We start from the raw sequence: 21,095 nt of genomic DNA, 5'->3' as shown, positions 1-21,095 counted from the left end.
ATTGTTTGCCTCTTTTATACCCTCTCTCCCTCCTGATCGTCACACCACTAAATGCAAAAAAGATTGCGAAGGTAACCAGCGAGGATGAGATAAGATCGCAAGAAACAGCCGAAGCCGCATTCCTGGCCAGAGTCCAAGCAGCCCGTTTGCCAGCGGGGATGCTGCCTTTTCTGGGAAGTCCCAAAGGATCACCTGTGGAAGCATCCCATGTGGGCAATCCTTCACCTCTGCTGTTGTTGCCTCTGTGCCAGTCTCAGCAGCACCTGAGTTGTCGGCACTTAAGCAGCGTGGCATTGATGAAAGAGGACTACCCAGAACCCGGCCTTCCAAAGGACCGTAGAAATTTCCTAGATTTTTTTTTTTTAAATCTACTTAATCAGGTGCAATCATTTCAGCTGGTGTGCTCTGAGCATGAGTAATGTTGGATAAAATCCTTAGGCTGGGGTGTAAATGGCAGGCTGGGGGAACAGAGCAGTGCTATGAGGAGAATTCGGCTGATCAGGGCAGGTGACTTCCATGGTTGCACAACCAGACCAGCATCTGCAGTACATCAGATGCGCACTGGGCACAGACTTATTAATATAAGAATGCAATGACAACAAGGTTCTGCCTCATATCTGAAGTGTGTCAAGCTCTTTCTTCCAACTCGCTCTCTTCATAGACCTCTCCTGTTATTTGCATTAAAAAGATTGGGGGGGGGTTGGCAGTGAAAGGATTGCATTAGCATGTGCAGAGGTACTTTGTTCTGCTTAGGGAGCCCTTTCAGCACTAACTTGTCTACTGAGGGCCTCCTGCACATCATTGATCACGTGACCCATTTGCACTGCAGAAAATTCTGAGAATGGAAAAGCATTATAAGGGATGTTATATTGGTTCAAATGCTCAGACCTGTCAGGTTTCACTGTCAAGGTCCATGAGCTGGAAATGCCCATAAACTCACAGATAGGCTGTGCCTTGTTGTAGCTGAAGATCAGCAGTGATGACAGTGTATCACCGGTTTTGATCTTGAATTGACATACATACTTTTGATGGGAGACCCCAAACAGAGACTGAAAACCCCTATGCAGTTTAAAATCACCAAGGTAGTACTTTGAGCTTATCTCCAACAAAAGCCTAATAAACTGATACAGGCAAGTATTTGTTATTAAATGCTCTGCTGCTGATTATTTGCAACTGTTTATCCTGCATAACCTTGAAAAGGGAAAGTAACTGTGGGCTTTTATGATCTTGGAGCAGAAATTACATCCTGTTTCAAGTCGTCCTCTACCGCTCCCCTGCCCGGCACACAGCTCTGCTCAAACAGATGCTTTCTGAGAAAATGGGGTCTCTGCAGGTCGTCCTCCTTCTTGTAAATCATTAATTGGACTGTCCTGGGTCATGGCAGAGAGCAAAGGTGTTATGTACTGAGTTGAATAGGATCCAAACTTCGGCTGTTTGATTGGTCCTAGAACAATAGGCTCCAAAATGCAGCAGTCCTGGGACATCAACTCCCGGATGGAAGAGAGTTACCGATGGCATACTTTTCCCAGACACTCAACGCAACCGAGCGGAACTACTCACAAATCGACAAGGAGGGTCTGGCAACCATGAAGGGAGTAAAAAAATTCCATGATTTCTTGTATGGACGGCCCTTTACCGTGGTGACTGACCACAAGCCGTTGCTTGGCTTGTTTGCCCCCGAAAAGCAGACCCCCCCAAGTGCTGTCTCCTCGTGTCCTCAGGTGGTCCTCAGGTGGTCAATTTTCCTTGCCAGCTACCAGTATGCACTGATGCACTGCCCTGGGAAGGCGATGGGCCATGCGGACGCCCTCAGCAGGCTACCACTACCGGAAACAGGCCCCTGCACAAGAGGTTATGAGCCTGGAGCTGCTTCCCAACTGCCCCATTCAGGCACAAGAAGTTGCACACCATTCCAAGAAAGATAGGGTCATCTCCCGGGTCCTGGACTGGGTGTGGAGGGGATGGCCCAGCAGCAGCCCCGGGCCAGAATTCGCCAGCTACACAACCCGCAAACATGAACTGTCGGCCCACAAGGGGTGCCTGCTATGGGGAAGTAGGGTCGTTGTTCCCCAGCCCCTCCGAAAAAGAGTCCTCACAGCCCTACACAAGACACACCCAGGGGTAGTGAGAATGAAGGCCCTTGCCAGGAGTTATGTGTGGTGGCCGGGGATCGACGGAGAGATAGAGGCCTGGGTCAAACACTGCCAGGCCTGCCAAGAATCCCGCCCAGATCCCCCAAGGGCCCCAGTCCAGTCCTGGGAGTCCGCCCGAGCACCATGGTCACGCCTGCATGTGGACTTCGCTGGCCCCTTTCAGGGGAAAACATTCTTCATAGTGGTGGACTCCTACACCAAATGGCTGGAAGTCGCACTTCCACGTCTGCAGCCATCCGGGTACTATGCAGGCTGTTTGCAACCCACGGGCTCCCTGACACTCTCATCTCAGACAACGGGACCGCATTTACGTCAGGAGAATTCCAAACCTTCACAGCGCAGAACGCCATCCGCCACATCCGTTCGGCACAATTCCACCCTGCCACCAATGGCCAAGCAGAACACATGGTGCAAACCACCAAGGACACCCTCTGCTGCATGACACAAGGGGATTGGGAGTACTGCCTTGCCACATTCCTTCTAGCACAGCACAGCACCCCCAGCTCAACGACTGGCCGGAGCCCCGCTGAACTACTAATGGGTCGGTGCCTTGCAATCAGATTGGACCGCCTTCACCCCGATAGAGCTCAGGATGAGGTAGTGGTGGGGGAAGGCAGGAACCCCCGGACCTTCGAGGCCCAGGACCCAGTGTATGCAAAGAATTTTGGGGCAGGCCCAGCATGGGTACCCGCCACAGTCACCAGGGTCACTGGCCCCGTGTCGTACGAGGTGCTAACGGATGGGGGGCAATGCTGGCACCGCCACTGCAACCAGATATGGCGATGATTCCCGGGAGAAAACCAGGAGGAGGACAGGTCAGAGGAGTCCCAAGGGAACAGTGGGGCAGTGAGGCCCATAGAACAGGAGGGGCCAGCAGGAGAGGCAGAATCAGTAAATACAGAGAGGACACGCGAGGCTGAAAGGACACCGGAACCAGAACCACGACTTAGCAAGCTGGCTGCACCAGACCAAATGGCCCCATCACAGCCAGCATCCTTGGAACACGAGCCAGAACCTGAACCCCGGACCAAGGAACACCCAGGCCGCAACGCTCACGTTGGCCGCCGGCATACCTTGAGGACTATGAATGCGACCTCCCGGGCAGGACTGGAACTTAGAGGGGAGGGGTGTTATGTACTGAGTTGAATAGGATCCAAACTGCGGCAGTCTGATTGGTCTTAGAACAATAGGCTCCAAAATGCAGCAGTCTGATTGATCCTAGAACAATAGGATTCAGAATGCAGCAGTCTGATTGGTCCTAGAACAATGCAGCAGTATGATTGGTTGGCTAGAGCCACCCAATCCAGCTCCAGATAGAAGTGAATCCACAACCTGATTGGCCTACAAGAGAATTCCGGAATTAGCCAATCACGTGCAGCCCATTGTGTAAATAATGTATATAAAGCAGATACTTTGAGGGGACTTCCATTCCCTCCTCACCACTATGAGCTGAATAAAGAGCATGAAATCCACTCTCAACTCTGAGTATCTTTCAAAAAGCTAGCAGTGTGAGGCTCACACTTCATCAAAACTCAGGAGAAATGTGATGATATGATACAAAAATTATTACTTTTGACTGTTGGGAAAAACTTCCTTTGCATGCTTCTTATCTGCTTTCAGGTTGGAGAGATTTCTGCTTCCTTTTGCTCTTCGTCATGACCCAGCACAGTCCAAGAAATTGTTTACAAAAAGGAGCAACTATAACAACCCCATTTGGATATAGTTTTCTCAGAAATCAGCTGTTTGAGCAGAACTGAGTTGCTGGCCAGGCATGGGGAGAGGAAAACTTGTAAACAGAATACAATTTCTGCTCCAAGATCTTTACCCATCTACCATGGCCACATTCTCACCCTCTCCCCACATGGCATTTTAGTAGGCCTCATCTAAAACCATGTATCAGTATGAGACCACCCCATCCTCTCTGATCTTACACAGTTACACCACTGCTTGTACGTGTGGCAAACAGATAATGACAACAAGGCAATGAGCCTCCATTGGTCTGTCATCTGAAGGAAATGCACTGTGCTAAAGTTCTCCTGAGCTCTCTACCAAGTAGCAATGAGGCAAACATGGAATTGGAACCTGGACCTGGGGCACAGACTCACTTGACATTGCGGTGAGCCTCAGGCCTGGAAAGGGTGGAGGCTATAGAAAATCATAGGTAGTCAGAGACTCTGTCAGCAGCAGTAAGTAAAAGCTCATGTGACACGAGGTAGAAGTGTGCATGCCTGTCTTTGTGGCAAAAAGTATACAATCAAATAAGAGATGATGCAAGCTGCAGAACACCACTATATAAGGGAATAAGTGTAATTGGTCGGGAAAGGTTATGGTAAGGGGAGAGGGGTATAACAGAGGGGGCTTGCCAAGGCTTAGGTCCAGCCTTTGGGTGCAATCCCCCTGGACCATGCTTCTGTACAGAGCCAATAAACGAACTTCTTCTTCACCAAACGCCTCATGTGTGTGACTCTTTGGAGGAACTTAAGTGAGAGCTCAGATTCTCCTGCAACAACACGAGTTCAGCCATGATGCATCCCTACTTGGCCTCTGCTCAATTAGTCCTTAGGCAACACAAGCCACCTATTCTCACCTTCTTAGCTAGCAGCTGCCAAGTCTTAGAAAAGGGAATTCTGTAACCTAGCAGACTGCAGCTGGGAAGGCTAGGGGCTGAGGGGGCTTCACCCCCCCATGAAATATTTGAGGGGATCGGGGGCCCCAAAGTTTTTTTATTGGTTTTACATAAATTAATACATTATAACCTTAACCATTTCAAAACATAAAGATAAAAAGATTCCATTGAACCTTCAGATCCTCTTCCCTCCCTTCATGGGTATTTCCAAAGAAAATATTTTCTTTTTCTTTTTCTGCAACTTTAACCATAACCATCTGTTATATAATCATAGTCTCCAAAGTTCATTTCACATTACAATGTCATTGTATCCCTGCCATTGATTTTAACTGTTTGCAGTGGTCTTTTAAGTATATTATTCCAGTCTTTTAGAAATACTTGATCTTCCTCATTTCTGATCTTTCCTGTCAGTCTCGCCTTCTCTGCATATTCCATTAACTTGGTCTGCCATTCTCAGACCCCCCCCCTTCGACCAAGTTAATGGGCATTGCCATTCAAATGGTGTGTGTGTACCGTGTCATGTGATCAATTATGTAGGGTAGAGCTAACCTGGGCTCGCCAAATTGGCACCCCTGCCTAGAATGCTATATAGGCAATAGGGCGAGGCAGCAGTAGGCTTTCCATTATGTCAAGAATGCAACAGCAGCAATGGGTTGAACAGCAGGGTCTGTAGAAAATAGAAGAATTAGGAGTCTGGAAAATGGCATTTCCCAGGGGTCCTGGCAGTTGAGGCCAGGTGAAAACTCTAGGTGTAAAGGAAGTTGCAAAGTGTGAAAGTGTATGCATATATGTGTATTTTGTGAAATTCTGGGCTCTGATATGCTTTATGGCAACCCTTTCATATGTGGGTGCAGTGACCACAGTGGATTGGATCAAGGCAAATATTTGTTTTTAAGAAAATCTGAACAGAGCAGAAGTGCCTCATTCCATGGGGTGGAGCCACACAGTTCATTTACCGGTCGGTGTGTCCCTGCATCTTACCAGGAAGGAGGGGTGGTGCAACGTGGTGGGGAGTCCAGCATGGTACAGACCCACCAGCCAATCAAATTTAATGCTCCTACCAGAGCATGAATGCAACACTATCCTCTCTGCTGCCTTGCCCCTCTCCCTCCCGGTAAGCAGCAGCAACAGATGTGCTGGTAAACTAGCATTTTGGCTCAGCCCCACTGAGTGGAAGGAAGCTTCCACACCACAGTTTTTTGAGGACTTCTTGCTGCTCATACATGGAAGTTTTTGAGTGTCTACATGACAATGTCCTCATCAAAATGCCACCCAATGTTATTTCCCCATTTAATCTGGATTTATGGTTTCCATGTAACCACCAAGAAGTAAACAACAACAATCAAACAAACCAAACTAAACACCCAGGGAAATGGAAAATCTGGATTAAAAGGAGAGCAGAATGTGAAATGGCATTTTGATTATGATGTCCTATAGACACTGAGAAAAACACATATGCAAGAGCAGCAGTGAGTGCAAATGGAAGTTCCAGGTAGTTGTTGTTTAGTCATTTAGTCGTGTCCGACTCTTCGTGATCCCATGGACCAGAGCACGTCAGGTAGAAGAGCCCACAATGTCAAGATTTAAACTTTTTTGTCGGGGGGGGGGGGGAATATTCATATTTCAGTTGAATGTCAATCATCACTGAATTTCCCAGCTGGATGGACCACTAGTATTGTCAAAGTCTTTCTGAGCTCTCCCTTTTTCTTTCTAGGATGTCATCATATAAAAAGAAATATGTAGCATATATGTAGTAAGGGAATAAGTGTAATTGGTCGGGAAAGGTTATGGTAAGGGGAGAGGGGTATAACAGAGGGGGCTTGCCAAGGCTTAGGTCCAGCCTTTGGGTGCAATCCCCCTGGACCATGCTTCTGTACAGAGCCAATAAACGAACTTCTTTTTCACCAAACGCCTCATGTGTGTGACTCTTTGGAGGAACTTAAGTGAGAGCTCAGGTTCTCCTGCAACAACACGAGTTCAGCCATGATGCATCCCTACTTGGCCTCTGCTCAATTAGTCCTTAGGCAACACAAGCCACCTATTCTCACCTTCTTAGCTAGAAGCTGCCAAGCCTTAGAAAAGGGAATTCTGTAACCTAGCAGACTGCAGCTGGGAATTTTGATGTCAAAATTCAAAACAGGAGGGAGGGAGGGGGTCCAGGCAGCGAGCAACCACAGCCTCTTCTGCACCTGTTTGTTATGCTCAATGCCTAGCTGAGGGCAGACCGCAAATTTCCTGTTGCTCTCATCAACTCACAAGAACGAAAGCATCAGTCTGTTGAGATCTTCTAGCTCTTCTGCCACAGAGTCCAGAGAGGACAGGAGAGCGCGTGAGCAGCTGAAGTGAGAAGACAAACTACCCTATCCTCCTATCCTCAAACGTCTGTTTGTCAAGGATCTCGAGGAGCAAGTAAGTCTTAAGAGAGGTCCTTCAAAGTCCTTCCCTCCCAGCCTGCTTTCCCCTTGCTCAGCTGGCAGGCTTGTGATCCCAATGATGTTTGATCTCCTGAGCTTCTCCCCTAAGGTTAACAGCAGCATTGGGGGGAGAGGGATTATCATCAGAATCATGGGGTGGAGAGGGAAAGTTTCAAACTGTCCTCTGCCAACAAACCCTTTCTGTCCTGTTGAGTTGACTGGGGAGTATCTGAGAGTGTTTAAAAGGAGGCTAGACAGCAAGAGGTTAACAGTTATCTGAAGCCCCCCACACCGTCCATCCGCCTTTGCCCATGAAACTAGGCAAACTATCTGGTACCTTCCTTTCTCCCCCCTCCAACATGGCTGATCAGTGGAAAGGTACATTGTGAGCCTCATAAGACTAGGCAGGTGGACAAAAGCAGTCTGAGGGGTGCAAATGGCATGCTTCTGAAGCAAAGTTAGAAACCTTCCTCTCTCTCTGCCAAGTTCGACAGTGGAATTTGCTGCCAAGGAGTGTGGTGGAGTCTCCTTCTTTGGAGGTCTTTAAGCAAAGGCTTGACAACCATATGTCAGGAGTGCTCTGATGGTGTTTCCTGCTTGGCAGGGGGTTGGACTCGATGGCCCTTGTGGTCTCTTCCAACTCTATGATTCTATGATTCTATGATTCTAAGTAGTGGCAAGAGCCTGTGGGGTTCCTGGCATGCACCAGGGTCTGTGGTCCTTTGGAGAACTGAGACACGGCAGGAGTGTCTTTTGCCACCACTTATGGGATGCTGTCGAGCTTCCTGAATAATCTATCTGAGGATGCTGAAAGGGTTCGAAAGAAAGCCCTAGGACTGGAAGAGTGTGAGGCAGAGCATCTCAGGGCCAAGTAGGACTGGCACAAGACATGGTGCAACCCAAGGTGGGGTAACAGGAGCTGCTGCTGCTGCTATGGCAAGTCTTCCCACTTTGGCACCCCTTTGCTTACCCATTTTGGCTGGTTCTAGAGACAATGGAGCAGACTCTATAGCAGATTTGCCTTACTGCAATACGACACAATCAAGCTTTTAAAAAAAGCAACAATTTTTGTAAAGTCATTGTCACAAACTCTCAGATTTTTCCACCTACAGCTGGTTCACTGCTTTGGACAGAAATGGCCGCACCAAACTAGTCTCTTGACTGCTGGGGAAGGCTTCCTGTGCGTGCTTAGCTTCTGCTAGTCTGGCTGGAGAGATTTCTGTTCAGCTCAGGTTTCTCTTTCTCAGAAATCAGCCATTTGAGCAGAGCTGTGTGCTGGCGAGCAGCCAGGAATTATCAGCAACAGAACATTTGGTCCGAAATACATTGCTGCACCAGGCTCTTGTTTGTGGATCATAATATATTGGCTAAATGCAGGCATCCCCAACCTGCGGCCCTCCAGATATTTTGGCCTACAACTCCCATGATCCCTAGTTAACAGGAATAGTGATCGGGGATGATCGGAATTGTAGTCCAAAACATCTGGAGGGCCGAAGGTTGGGGATACCTGGCTTAATACATCTCCCTCCTCATCCCCATGAAGTTCCACACATAGCCCCTTCCCCAGACTTGGATCTTGGCTTCTGAAAGGTCCCAGTCAGAACCACATCACATTTCAAGTTGCATTGTCGCATTGTTGTTGTTGTTGTTCAGACCCATGTAAATGTCAGAACAGAAGAGTTCTGCTGGATCAGGCAATGGCCCACCAAGGCCAGGCTCATATTCTCAGAACTCAACTCAGTTCACTGTGAAACCACTCTGCCTCGCTTCCTTGTTGGCTATTATTCATAGTTCGGAAGGCAGATGAAAGTGAAGCCTGCTTTCACTGTCACTGTAAAAAAAATATTTCAAAGTGTGGCATGTACCAGATAAGTTTTTCTAGATGCAAGAGAAAGCAATCCTCTCAAACAGCTGTCCAACTTGTCACTGTAAGGGAGTTGCTGTTTTTCCAAAGAGCTACTGGCTGCCAATGGTAAGCAATTTTAATTTGCTGATAGTAAAAATATTTCTATGCTGCCTTTCAGCTCTAAAAGGAGCCACCCTAATTAATTCTGACTTTTTCTTTCTTTGCTCACTTTCCCATATTTCAACCATTTCTACTATGTGAACGGTTGCTTGAAAGGACAACAATCATATACAGTGAGTGGAACCTTAGTTCTTGAACTTAATCTGTTCTGGGTTTCTGTTCGACTCCCGAAACTATTCAAAAACCAAAGTACAGCTTCTGATTGGCTGCAGGAGCTTCCTACACACTCGAGCAGAAGCCACGTCAGACGTTCAGCTTCTGAAAAACGTTCGCAAGCCGGAACACTTACTTCCGGGTTTGCAGAGTTCAGGTGCCGATTTGTTTGACAACTAAGCCGTTCCGGAACCAAGGCACCCCCGTATATCAGAGTTTCTCCAGGAGAAACCCTCACCAGGACAGGAAGTCCAATTTATGCAGTTTGAAAGCTTCTCATCAAAGCATTGCAGCCATTTCAGGGGGTTTAGGCAGGAAATCTGAGAGGCAGATGAAGCTGTGCAGGAATTTCAAGACCATTTGTTAAAGCTGTTTACTTAAGACGTCGTAATGACTATAAAGTTGCCTGCACCCGAATTTCTGTTTAGTAAGAGATTCCTGGGGTTCCAGTGCTTACCCAGAATATGGTTTCCTTGGAATGTCAATGGAGTTAAACATTAATGTGAGTAGTTTGAACTGGGCAACCGATGCAGCTGTTTTAAAAGAGGACTTAGATCATAGAATCATAGAATCATAGAATCATAGAATCATAGAGTTGGAAGAGACCACAAGGGCCATCGAGTCCAACCCCCTGCCAAGCAGGAAACACCATCAGAGCACTCCTGACATATGGTTGTCAAGCCTCTGCTTAAAGACCTCCAAAGAAGGAGACTCCACCACACTCCTTGGCAGCAAATTCCACTGTCGAACAGCTCTTACTGTCAGGAAGTTCTTCCTAATGTTTAGGTGGAATCTTCTTTCTTGTAGTTTGGATCCATTGCTCCGTGTCCGCTTCTCTGGAGCAGCAGAAAACAACCTTTCTCCCTCCTCTATGTGACATCCTTTTATATATTTGAACATGGCTATCATATCACCCCTTAACCTCCTCTTCTCCAGGCTAAACATGCCCAGCTCCCTTAGCCGTTCCTCATAAGGCATCGTTTCCAGGCCTTTGACCATTTTGGTTGCCCTCCTCTGGACACGTTCCAGTTTGTCAATGTCCTTCTTGAACTGTGGTGCCCAGAACTGGACACAGTACTCCAGGTGAGGTCTGACCAGAGCAGAATACAGTGGCACTATTACTTCCCTTGATCTAGATGCTATACTCCTATTGATGCAGCCCAGAATTGCATTGGCTTTTTTAGCTGCCGCGTCACACTGTTGGCTCATGTCAAGTTTGTGGTCAACCAAGACTCCTAGATCCTTTTCACATGTAGTGCTCTCAAGCCAGGTGTCACCCATCTTGTATTTGTGCCTCTCATTTTTTTTGCCCAAGTGCAATACTTTACATTTCTCCCTGTTAAAATTCATCTTGTTTGTTTTGGCCCAGTTCTCTAATCTGTCAAGGTCGTTTTGAAGTGTGATCCTCTCCTCTGGGGTGTTAGCCACCCCTCCCAGTTTGGTGTCATCTGCAAATTTGATCAGGATGCCCTTGAGTCCATCATCCAAGTCGTTGATAAAGATGTTGAATAAGACCGGGCCCAAGACAGAACCCTGTGGCACCCCACTAGTCACTCTTCTCCAGGATGAAGAGGAACCATTGATGAGCACCCTTTGGGTTCGGTCAGTCAGCCAGTTACAAATCCACTGAGTGGTAGCAAAGTCAAGACCGCATTTTACCAGCTTCTTTACAAGAATATCATGGGGCACCTTGTCAAATGCCTTGCTGAAATCAAGGTAGGCTACATCCACTGCGTTCCCTTCATCTACCAGGCTTGTAATTCTGTCAAAAAACGAGATCAGGTTAGTCTGACATGACTTATTTTTCAGAAATCCATGCTGACTATTGGTGATCACAGCATTCCTTTCTAGGTGCTCACAGACTGTTTGCTTAATGATCTGCTCCAGAATCTTCCCTGGTATTGATGTCAGACTGACTGGGCGGTAATTATTTGGGTCCTCTCTTTTCCCCTTTTTGAAAATAGGGACAACATTTGCCCTCCTCCAGTCTGCCGGGACTTCGCCTGTTCTCCAGATGCAGAAGGCATTAACTGCTGCAATATTTCTGTTCTTATTTAGGTGTGATAAATCTCACAGAAGAGCAGCCATGGGTTGTAAGAGCAGCAAACAAGGCACATTAGCTCATATGAATCAGCCATCTGGCAAACGTACCCTTGATACCGCCATCATAGGGGACTCAGGTGTCGGCAAATCATCCCTGGTCAATGCCCTGACGATTTCCCCCTCCTGCATGTACAATTTCCCCCTCCGGCAGAGGACTCTGCAAGATGAATGTAGTGATCTCCAGAGGCGTGCCTTACTACCACCCCAGGACCCAGGAAGGAAGATGCACAATAAGTATGTTGGTTTCAGCTGAAGCCAAACTTTATTCAATTACATATCTTCAACTCAATATGAAAGCAAACATGTTTAATGTTTCTTTATTCTGTGATATTGTGGCTGTACAAGGATGTAGAGACCATACCTGCCCTCACTTTCCTCTTAATAGCAGTATTGTGGGGAGAGGGATTATCATCAGAATCATAGGATGGGAAGGGAAAGTTTCAAACTCTCCTTTGCCTGCAAATCCCTTCTGGGCTGTTGAGCTGACTGGGGAAGTACTGAGAGTGCAGAAAAAGAGCCTGGACAGCAGAAGTTAACAGTTAACTGAAGGTCCCCTTCCTGATTGCTGAGGAAACAAAAAAGTGAACAATAACTGGTTGTTATCCACATTAACTGCTCCACTCTCATTACCCCAATGCATGCACACACAGTGTGTGACTCTGTATGGGCAGAGACTTCAGGGGTGCCAACACTTTGCTTGGATGAGGGTCACTGGAAACTATTGTCTTTTTTTGATATATGGTGCTGTGTTTGTGCGTTGAGTGTGCACACTCACATACCACCTTAGCACAAGTTGGAAGGGCTCACAGCATTAACACTCCGACAGATGTTAATTCCCTAAAAGGTTTCTTGCAGGGGAAGAGTTGCAGCACGGAGAGTGGGTCTGAGTAGCACTGAGTCAAAAACGAAAGAGGAATGTAAATTGGTAAAATTGATGGTAATTGCAGCCAGACAGGTTATAGCGAGTTATTGGAAAAATGCAGAAGAAACAGGGGTGAACCAATGGAGGAAAAAACTGAATAATATTATAATTTTAGAATATCTAACTGTGAAGATACACAGAATGAAAGGGTTTAAGGTCAGTGAGAAAGAGGAGGATTGGTTTGAGAAGATATTGAATTATTTGGGTCGGTTTGAACAATTTGGAGCAATTAAAATGCTAAAAGTTAAATAAACCTTGTGGAGGGAGGAGTGTTAATGTAGAATTGTACATATGGTTGATTTGAATATGTTATTATTGATTATGTATACCCAATGTATCAGCCGCCTGGGGGGTTTCACTGTTTGTGTTTTGGTTGTTGATAAAAAATATTTTTTTAAAAAAACAACAACTGCCAGGATCTCTGGGAAATGCCATTTCCCAGGCTCCTAATTCTTGTATCTCCCAGGGACCCTGATGCTCAACCCATTTCTCCTGGATTATCCTAGAGGTCGCAACAAAGGGTGGTTGCTGAAAGATTCCTTCCCAATCTTCATCTAAAATCTGTTCCTGAATGTCTAACTTCCAATATTCTTTCAAACTCTCCTTTGGTGATTCCCCCTTGTCTAATAACACCTTATACAATTTTGAAACTATTTTGTCCCTATCTGTCCTATATCCTTACACTAATTCTTTGAAGGGTGTAATAATTCTTTTACCACATTTTTTAACTTCTTCTTCCTTTAGCAGAGAGGAAATTTGTCTTTTATGTAGTCTATTAATTTTAATCCAAATACCACTTTCCTGTTCCATCGTACCTTCTATTCCCCAACTATTCTCTATCTCCTCAATTGAGATATCCTTTAATTTATCCCCTACCTCCTTTGGGATGAGCTCCCTTAACAGGGCCATTTTATCAAAATACCACATTTTGGTAAGGGGAGAGAGGCCAGGAAAAAGCTCCCTTCTCCACTTCTCCCATACCCAGATGAACCCCGTAAATGTTGATATTTTATCTATTTCCCTTGTCCTCCTATCGAATATTCTTATTTTCCCTCCTACTACTTCCAAATTCTCCCACTCAATACACCCCAAATCTTCCCCCTGTTCTCCCTCCAACTAAATCATAAGATGTCTCAGTTGGTAGACTTCGTAATATAAAACCAAGTTGGGAATCCCCCATCCTCCATCTTGGATCCTATGATACCTATATCTACCTGCCGCCCTTGGTTTCTTGGATGCAAAAACAAACCTATCGATTTCCCCTTGTCACCCTTTCAATATCCATTCCGGTATGCGCCAGGGTAATACATAAAAAAGATACGTTAATCCGGGTAACAAGAACATTTTAACTAATGCAATTCTTATACTAATTGATTCCTTCCTTTTCTCCCATATTTTCAACTTCGACTGAATACTGCTCCAAGTTTTTTTATAATGGTATTCAAATATTTTCTTCAAATTTTTAGTTATCCTTACCCCTAAATATTTTACCATCTTATTTGCTATAGGAATACCCAATAATTTAGAGGCTTCTAGTTGAATTTTAAGTTTCACATTTAAACACATCATTGATGATGTATTAAAATTAACTTTTAACTCTGATACTTTTGAAAATCCTTGCAAAATTCTTTTTAATGGCACCACTGCGGTCCCCAGGTCCCTAACCTTCACCATCACGTCATCCGCATACATTGTCAATAACTCCCCCTCTGCCCTTCCTTTCCCCGGGATTTCAAATCCTTTAATCTCATTATTCTTTTTGAATTTGACTGCTAATGGTTCCAATGCTAAAATAAAGAGCAGGGGAGAAAGTGGACATCCTTGCTTTGTACCAGTTAGCACTTGGGCGTACCCCCCCCCCCGCTGAGCCATCAATTCCTCCCATTGCTTTGGACTCCGTATATATTGCCTCAACCAGCAGTTGAAATTTCACTCCAAATTTATATTTTTGCAATATCTTTTTCAAATAATTCCAATCCACCAAATCAAATGCTTTATATATATCCAATGACATGAGAGTGAGAGGCAAATCTTCATTTTTCGCTAAATACACCATACCCATCACCTTCCTGACTGCCTCTACCAAATACAGTTGGGGAACTGCTGCAGAACTCTAGGTGTAATGGAAGTTGTAATGTGTGAAAGTGTCTGCATATATGTGTTTTTTGTGAAATTCTGGGCTCTGATATGCCTTATGGCAAACCCTTTCAAGTGTGGGTGCAGTAACCACAGTGAATTGGATCAAGGGAAATATTTGTTTTTAAGAAAAATCTGAACAGAGCAGAGGTGCCTCATTCCGTGCGATGGAGCCACATGGTTCATTTACCAATCGGTGTGTCCCTGTGTCTTACCAGGGAGGAGGGTTGGTGCAAAGTGGTGGGGAGTCCAGCATGGTGCAGACACACCAGCCAATCAAATTCAATGCTCCTACCAGAGCATGAATGGAAGCTTCCACACCACAGTTTATTGAGGACTTCTTGCTGCTCATATATGGGAGTTTTTGAGTGTCTACATGAGAATGTTCTCATCAAAATGCCACCCATTGTTATTTTCCCATTTAATCTGGATTTACAGTTTCCATGCAAACCCCAAGAAGAAAACATCAAACAAACAAAACAAAACACCCAGGGAAATGGAAAATCTGGATTAAAAGGGGGAACAGAATGTGAAATGGCATTTTGATGATGATGTTCTATAGACACTGAGAAAAGCATATATGCAAGAGCAGCAGTGAGCATAAATGGAAGTTCCATGTAGAAGAGCCCACAATATCAAGATTTGAATGTGGGTTGTTGTTGTTTTTTTTGGGGGGGGGAGATATTCATATTTCAGTTGAGTGTAAATCATCACTGAATTTCCCAGCTGGATGGACCACTAGTATTGCCAAAGTCTTTCTGAATTCTCCCCTTTTCTTTCTAGGATGCTATCATCATATAAAAAGAAATTTTTAGCATTCGTTGAGTTTATCAAGTCTCTCCAAAAAATGTAGACATAAAATCAGACCCTGTTACATATTTCAATGAAACAATCAAGATATATGAGAAGTTTATGGAGACTTTCAGTGACGGTGGAATGAAGGAAGCAGCTTCAGAAGTAAAAAGGGAGCTGGAGGAGTTGGAAAACACTGAGCTTCACATTGCCATCACTGGAGAGATGGGCTCTGGGAAATCAACCCTCATCAATGCTCTCCGACGCCTGAAGGCAGAAGATGATGGTGCTGCCCCTGTAGGAGTAACAGAAACCACACTGATTCCAAATGCTTATTCGCATCCCGACTATCCCAAAGTGAAATTTTGGGACTTGCCAGGAATTGGATCCCCAGGTTTTTCACCAGAGAGTTACCTTAAGAAGGTGGATTTCCCCAGATATGATTTCTTCATCATTGTAGGTTCCACAAGGTTCCAAGATTACCATGTTAAGCTAGCTCAAGAGATCCAACGGATGAATAAGTTGTTTTATTTTGTACGCTCCAAAATGGATATAGATATGTCCAGCATGAAAAGGGATTATCCTAAAACCTTCAGTGAAGATCAAGCCATTCAAACGATCAGGGATGACTGCAATAAGAACTTGCTAAACTTCAAGGACTCCAGTCACCAGAGCTTTCTGATCTCTTCCAAGCACCTTGCCAAGTATGACTTCCCCCACCTGATGGAGACCTTGGAGAAAGATCTGCCCAGCCTGAAGAGAATTGCATTCCTGTTCAGCCTCCCCAACTTTTCCTCTGAGGTCATAGAAAAGAAGAAATCTGCGCTGAAGAGTCACATATGGAAAATATCCCTGGTGTCTGCTGGCATCAATGCTATTCCCCTTCCAGGCCTTCCTCTGGCTTGTGATGCTGCCCTCTTGCGTGGGTCCATGGTTGCCTTCTACAAGATGTTTGAGCTGGATGATGGTTCCTTAGCTAGGCTGGCCAGATTGGCCAGGAAGCCTGTTGAAGAACTGAAGGCCGTGATTAAGTCTCCTCAGGAGAAAGAAATCACCCTGGATCTTGACAAGAAGAAAATAATCCATACTTTACAATGTTTCCTCCCAGTTTCACCATTTAGTAGCTTGGCAAGTGCAGGGCTGTCTTTTGCCATGACTTATTGTATGCTATGGAGCTTCCTGGATAATCTGTCTGAGGATGCTGAAAGAGTGAAGAAAGTCCTAGGACTGGAAGAGTGTGAGGCAGAGCATCTCAGGGCCAAGCAGAACTGGCACAAGACATGATGCAGCCCAAGGGGGAGAAAGTAGAAGTTGCTGCTGCTGCTGCTGTGGCAAACATTCCCACTTTGGCACCCCTTTTCATACCCATTTTGGCTGGTTCTAGAGACCATGAAGCAGACCCTATAGCTGATTTACCTTACCGCATTATGACACAATCAAGCTTTTAAAAATAGGGATAAAAAGCATCTTCCAATTTTTGTAAAGTCTTTTGGAGACAAACATGCCAGACAGGTACACCACTGCTCCCCATTTCCTGTATGGAACCCAATACTCTTGTGAATTGAATTGGCTGGTTTTAATCAATGCACCCTTAGAGATTCATTAAACATGTTGTGTCCACAGTGAATGCTATTTTTAATTGATACTTTTTAAATATGCTCAGAAGTAAACTAGACACATTTGTCATATTGATGTAACATTCTATCAAAACCTCTCCATGTAACCTTTACCCAGATAGGCCTTTAAGAAAGAGATGTGTTTAAGTTTGATGTAGTTTTATTAGATAGTGCTAAAATTATTTTGTTAGATAATAGGCAATAATCAAAATTACTGTAGAAGTTTAAGTGTAGGTATTTTGGGCATATAGTTTTTTACTTTCAGGAAGTTTTCCATGACCTGCCCTGAGATCTCTGGGTGTAGGGTCGTATATAAATTCAATTTAGAAGAATAATAATAATGAAGTTGCAGATTTTGTGGAATGCAATCTTGCTTTTCTTCAATAATTGAGAAAGCGTAGAAAAAAAACCCTCCTTCAAAGGAGAATTTGGGAATACTGTACATACCCCTTCCTTGGAGCGTGTTAATCTCTCATTTGGCTTATGTAATATTTTGCTTCCTGCCCAATTCTAGCCTTGCTGATTCAGAAAATTATGATTTAGTTAAGGTTTAGTCAAGGGTTCTCAGCCTTAACAATATTTCAGATTTGTAATGCTAACATATTATACTGTTTTTATGTTATTAACCTCATTTATCTTATTTTCTGTAGTGCTCAGTTAAGTTCTACCAAGTAAAGGAAATGCATTTGCTATGTGCCTGAAGACTCATTCTTGAATACTGAATTTTCTTTGTTGATATGAAGGGGGGCTAATTTCGTTGTAAAGGGAACTGAGATGAGAAACTGGATTTCTGCTTCATAGAAATCGAGCTTACATTTCCCCCCTGAACAAAGCAAAAGTGTCACACTGCCCACTCTCCTCTCCCCCTTTTAATTTCAAAATGCTTTGCTGACACTAATGCAGCAGCTCCTCTTTTCTGCCTTGGTTTGAGGGTCATCTCTCAAAGGGAGACATTCTGGGTTAGGTGGCCGGAGAGAGTTGCCTGAACCACAGAGGCTAGAAATTATTTTAGTTAAAAGTTCGAGATTAATAAAGTTAAGGACTTGCACCCATTTTGAACTTTTTGTTGTGGCATTCCTTAAAACATGAGTCTCGCTTCTTCGTTCAGTCTGAGGATAGTAGAGCCTACAGACTATTTGGGCTATGAGGGATTTTGTGAACTTGGGTTTTGCATGTGTGGTTTTGCTTTTTTGGTTAAAACACACTAGAAAATAATGGTCATGGCCCACTGCAGCAGCTCAGGAAGATGCATGGCTGGTGGTTGACACTTTATTGGCAAGAGAAACACTGACAGCAGCTCCCACAGGGCGACTTCTGCATGGAAGCCGCTGCTGCTCATTCCTCTTCAAGCCCCTCCTGGTTCTAAGAAGATGGCGGAGCAGGGGAAGGCGGGGAGTCAACTGGCCCATCCCTTCTTCCTCCACCTCATCCTGCCCTAACTCTTCTTCTTCCTCTTCTGCCTGCTGTGGCTGCTGCCTGCCGGGTGGCTCCCAGCTCCATAAACCAGTGGCTCCCTTTCCTGGGTCAGCCTCCTGGCCCCCTGTCTCCACCACATTCATAATCCCCGACATCTATTCTCTGAGGAAGAATCAACCCAAGATGTTTTGTTGCCTGAGGTGGACAAGATGGCTGCTGCCCCTCACTCCATTCCAGGAGCAGAAAGCAACTGGATCAGCCATGGAATGACTTCAGAACGCTGGCAATGGAGCCCTGTCCTCTCCTCACATGAGGGAAATGGCCTTGGGGGACTTAGGCAGGCTGTTTCCAAAGGGTTAGCCATGTCAGTTTGTTGAAGCAAAAACAGCAAAGGCAGGCCCTCCAAGTGTTCCTATTTTCCAAGGACATCCCTGATTTAGAGAAGCCGTCCTGGTTTCTGATTTGATCCTGGAACATCCCACTTTTCCTTAGGATGTCCCTATTTTCATTGGAGAAATGTTGGAGGGTCTGGAGTTATCTGATCCCTAAGCCGCCTGAAGGCAATCTTATATGGGGAAGTTATTTTAAAATGTTTAATGTTTATTATTTTATATTTGTTGGTAGCTGCCCAGAGTGGCTGGGGCAACCCAGTAAAATGTGTGGTGCTAAAAATAGTAAAATTATCATTATGGAATGGGACGTCCCTGTTTTCACTGGAGAAATTTGGAGGGTATGCAAAGGGTCTCATGGCATCTTAAAAGAGGAGAGTGGCTAGCGGGGATCCTCAAGGGCAATGGTTAGGAATAGCCCCCACCACGGAGCTTCCTCCAGTATGCACACTCTCAGCATCTGCTACCTGAGGCAGCTGCTTCACACTGGCTAATAGTAGAGCTGGTCCTGTTGGGCTAGACCAAGAAAATGGCAACACCCGGTGACAGAACATGGAACAAGCCTTCCTGAAGATAAAATAGAGGTTGGGTGGCTTTGTGGAGCTCCCTGCTCAAGCAGCCACTCCTTCAAATTTCATCATGCTGGGGGTAGCACTAACATTGATCTATGGGCCTGATCTATCCAGACCTAAATGAATTTGTGTGAAGGCCAGGGCTGAAGAGTGAAGGGAGTGAATGCCACATGAAATGCCATTCCCTCACTGAAACAGGTTGCATTATTTTGACCCCCCACAATGAAACAAATGGTTGAAACTCCCGATTGTCACCCAAGAATAGAGTGGTAAATTGTGGGTGGGGTGGTTTAAAAAGGTAAAGGGACCCCTGACCATTAGGTCCAGTCGTGACCGACTCTGGGGTTGCTGCGCTCTTCTCGCTTTATTGGCCGAGGGAGCCAGCGTACAGCTTCCAGATCATGTGGCCAGAATGATGACTAAGCCGCTTCTGGCGAACCAGAGCAACGCATGGAAACACCGTTTACCTTCCCGCCAGAGCAGTACCTATTTATCTACTTGCACTTTGACGTGCTTTCAAACTGCTAGGTTGGCAGGAGCAGGGACCGAGCAACAGGGGCTCATCCCATCACGGGGATTCAAACCGCTGACCTTCTGATCGACAAGTCCTAGGCTCTGTGGTTTAACCCACAGCGCCACCCGCGTCCCTACATGGGTGGTTTAGTTCTGTCCTAATCCCACGGTATAGTAGTATTTCACCTCAGCCTTCCCAAAGCAAGTAATGCTTCAGAGGTTTTGGACTAGAACTCCCATCAGCTCTAGCCAGCATGGCCAAAGAAGCCCAAAACATCTGGAAGGCATCAGTTTGAGGAAGGCTGTAAGGAACTTCCAGATGTCCTTTTTATTGAGCATTCATATCTGAGCTCATATTGGGGTGATTATACGTGATCCCACTTTCAATGCCCTTTGCATCTGCAAATGTTTTGGGATGGTCATCCTGCTTCATTTGCAATAGGCACAGACTCCTTGTTTCCTGCTAAAGACCAGCAACTTTTAGTAACACAAATGTTCATGGGTGTGTGTGTTGCCCACTTTTGTCACCCTACGGAGCAAGAGTGATCTTCCAGATGTCAATACCTGAGTGACATTGGGGAAGTGTTGCAAAACTATTAATAGAGTGGAATGGTATGTGGATGGCCCACTATAAACACCCCTCATGCATTATTATCATGTCGATGACATGTTGTCTCAAGGCAAGTCTAAAAAAATGTAGTATAAACACTGACAACTGGGAAACAGTGGCCTGTGAGCGCTCCAGTTGGAGAACAGCCTTTACCAAAGGTGCCATGGGCTTTGAAGACACTCGAACTTAGGACGCAAGGGAGAAACATGCTAGGAGGAAGGCACGCTTGGCAAATCTACACCGTGATCAACTCCCATCCGGAAACCTATGTCCCCACTGTGGAAGGACGTGTGGATCCAGAACTGGCCTCCACAGTCACTTACGGACTTAGTGTTAAAACCATGTTTATGGAAGACAATCTTACTCGGCTACGAGTGATTGCCAAAGAAGGAGAGGGGGGTCTTGATAATTGACAATATTTCTCATTTATGAGACTTTCATGGAAAACTGAAAGCTGATTAGTCAGTTTGGCCATATTTCAAAAGGAGAAAACCCAGATACAAAAGTGTATGGTTTTTTTCTCCCCCCTAAAGCTACACTACCAACATGGGCTGCTGTACATTCGGATTTTCCTGAACATTTCTAAAATAATTAGAGTGACCATGTGAAAGCAGTGTTGATTATAACACAAATCTCCTGGCAGTAGCAAGGAGA

General features: G+C 45.3%; 1 protein-coding gene across 1 annotated transcript; it reads left to right on the top strand.

Moving 5' to 3' along the window:
• Positions 1–13,688: 13,688 nt before the first annotated feature.
• Positions 13,689–17,631, top strand: LOC128419211 (interferon-inducible GTPase 5-like). Its single transcript, XM_053399637.1, has 2 exons — positions 13,689–13,698; positions 15,387–17,631. Exons 1-2 carry the CDS (start codon positions 13,689–13,691, stop codon positions 16,607–16,609), a joined length of 1,233 nt encoding a protein of 410 aa, XP_053255612.1. The 3' UTR covers positions 16,610–17,631.
• Positions 17,632–21,095: the final 3,464 nt, after the last annotated feature.

The sequence above is a fragment of the Podarcis raffonei genome, chromosome 8, assembly GCF_027172205.1.
Source record: "Podarcis raffonei isolate rPodRaf1 chromosome 8, rPodRaf1.pri, whole genome shotgun sequence".
Taxonomy (NCBI): Eukaryota; Metazoa; Chordata; class Lepidosauria; order Squamata; family Lacertidae; genus Podarcis; species Podarcis raffonei.
Note: the sequence above shows the minus strand (reverse complement) of the source record. Positions and strands in the feature narration are given on the sequence as shown.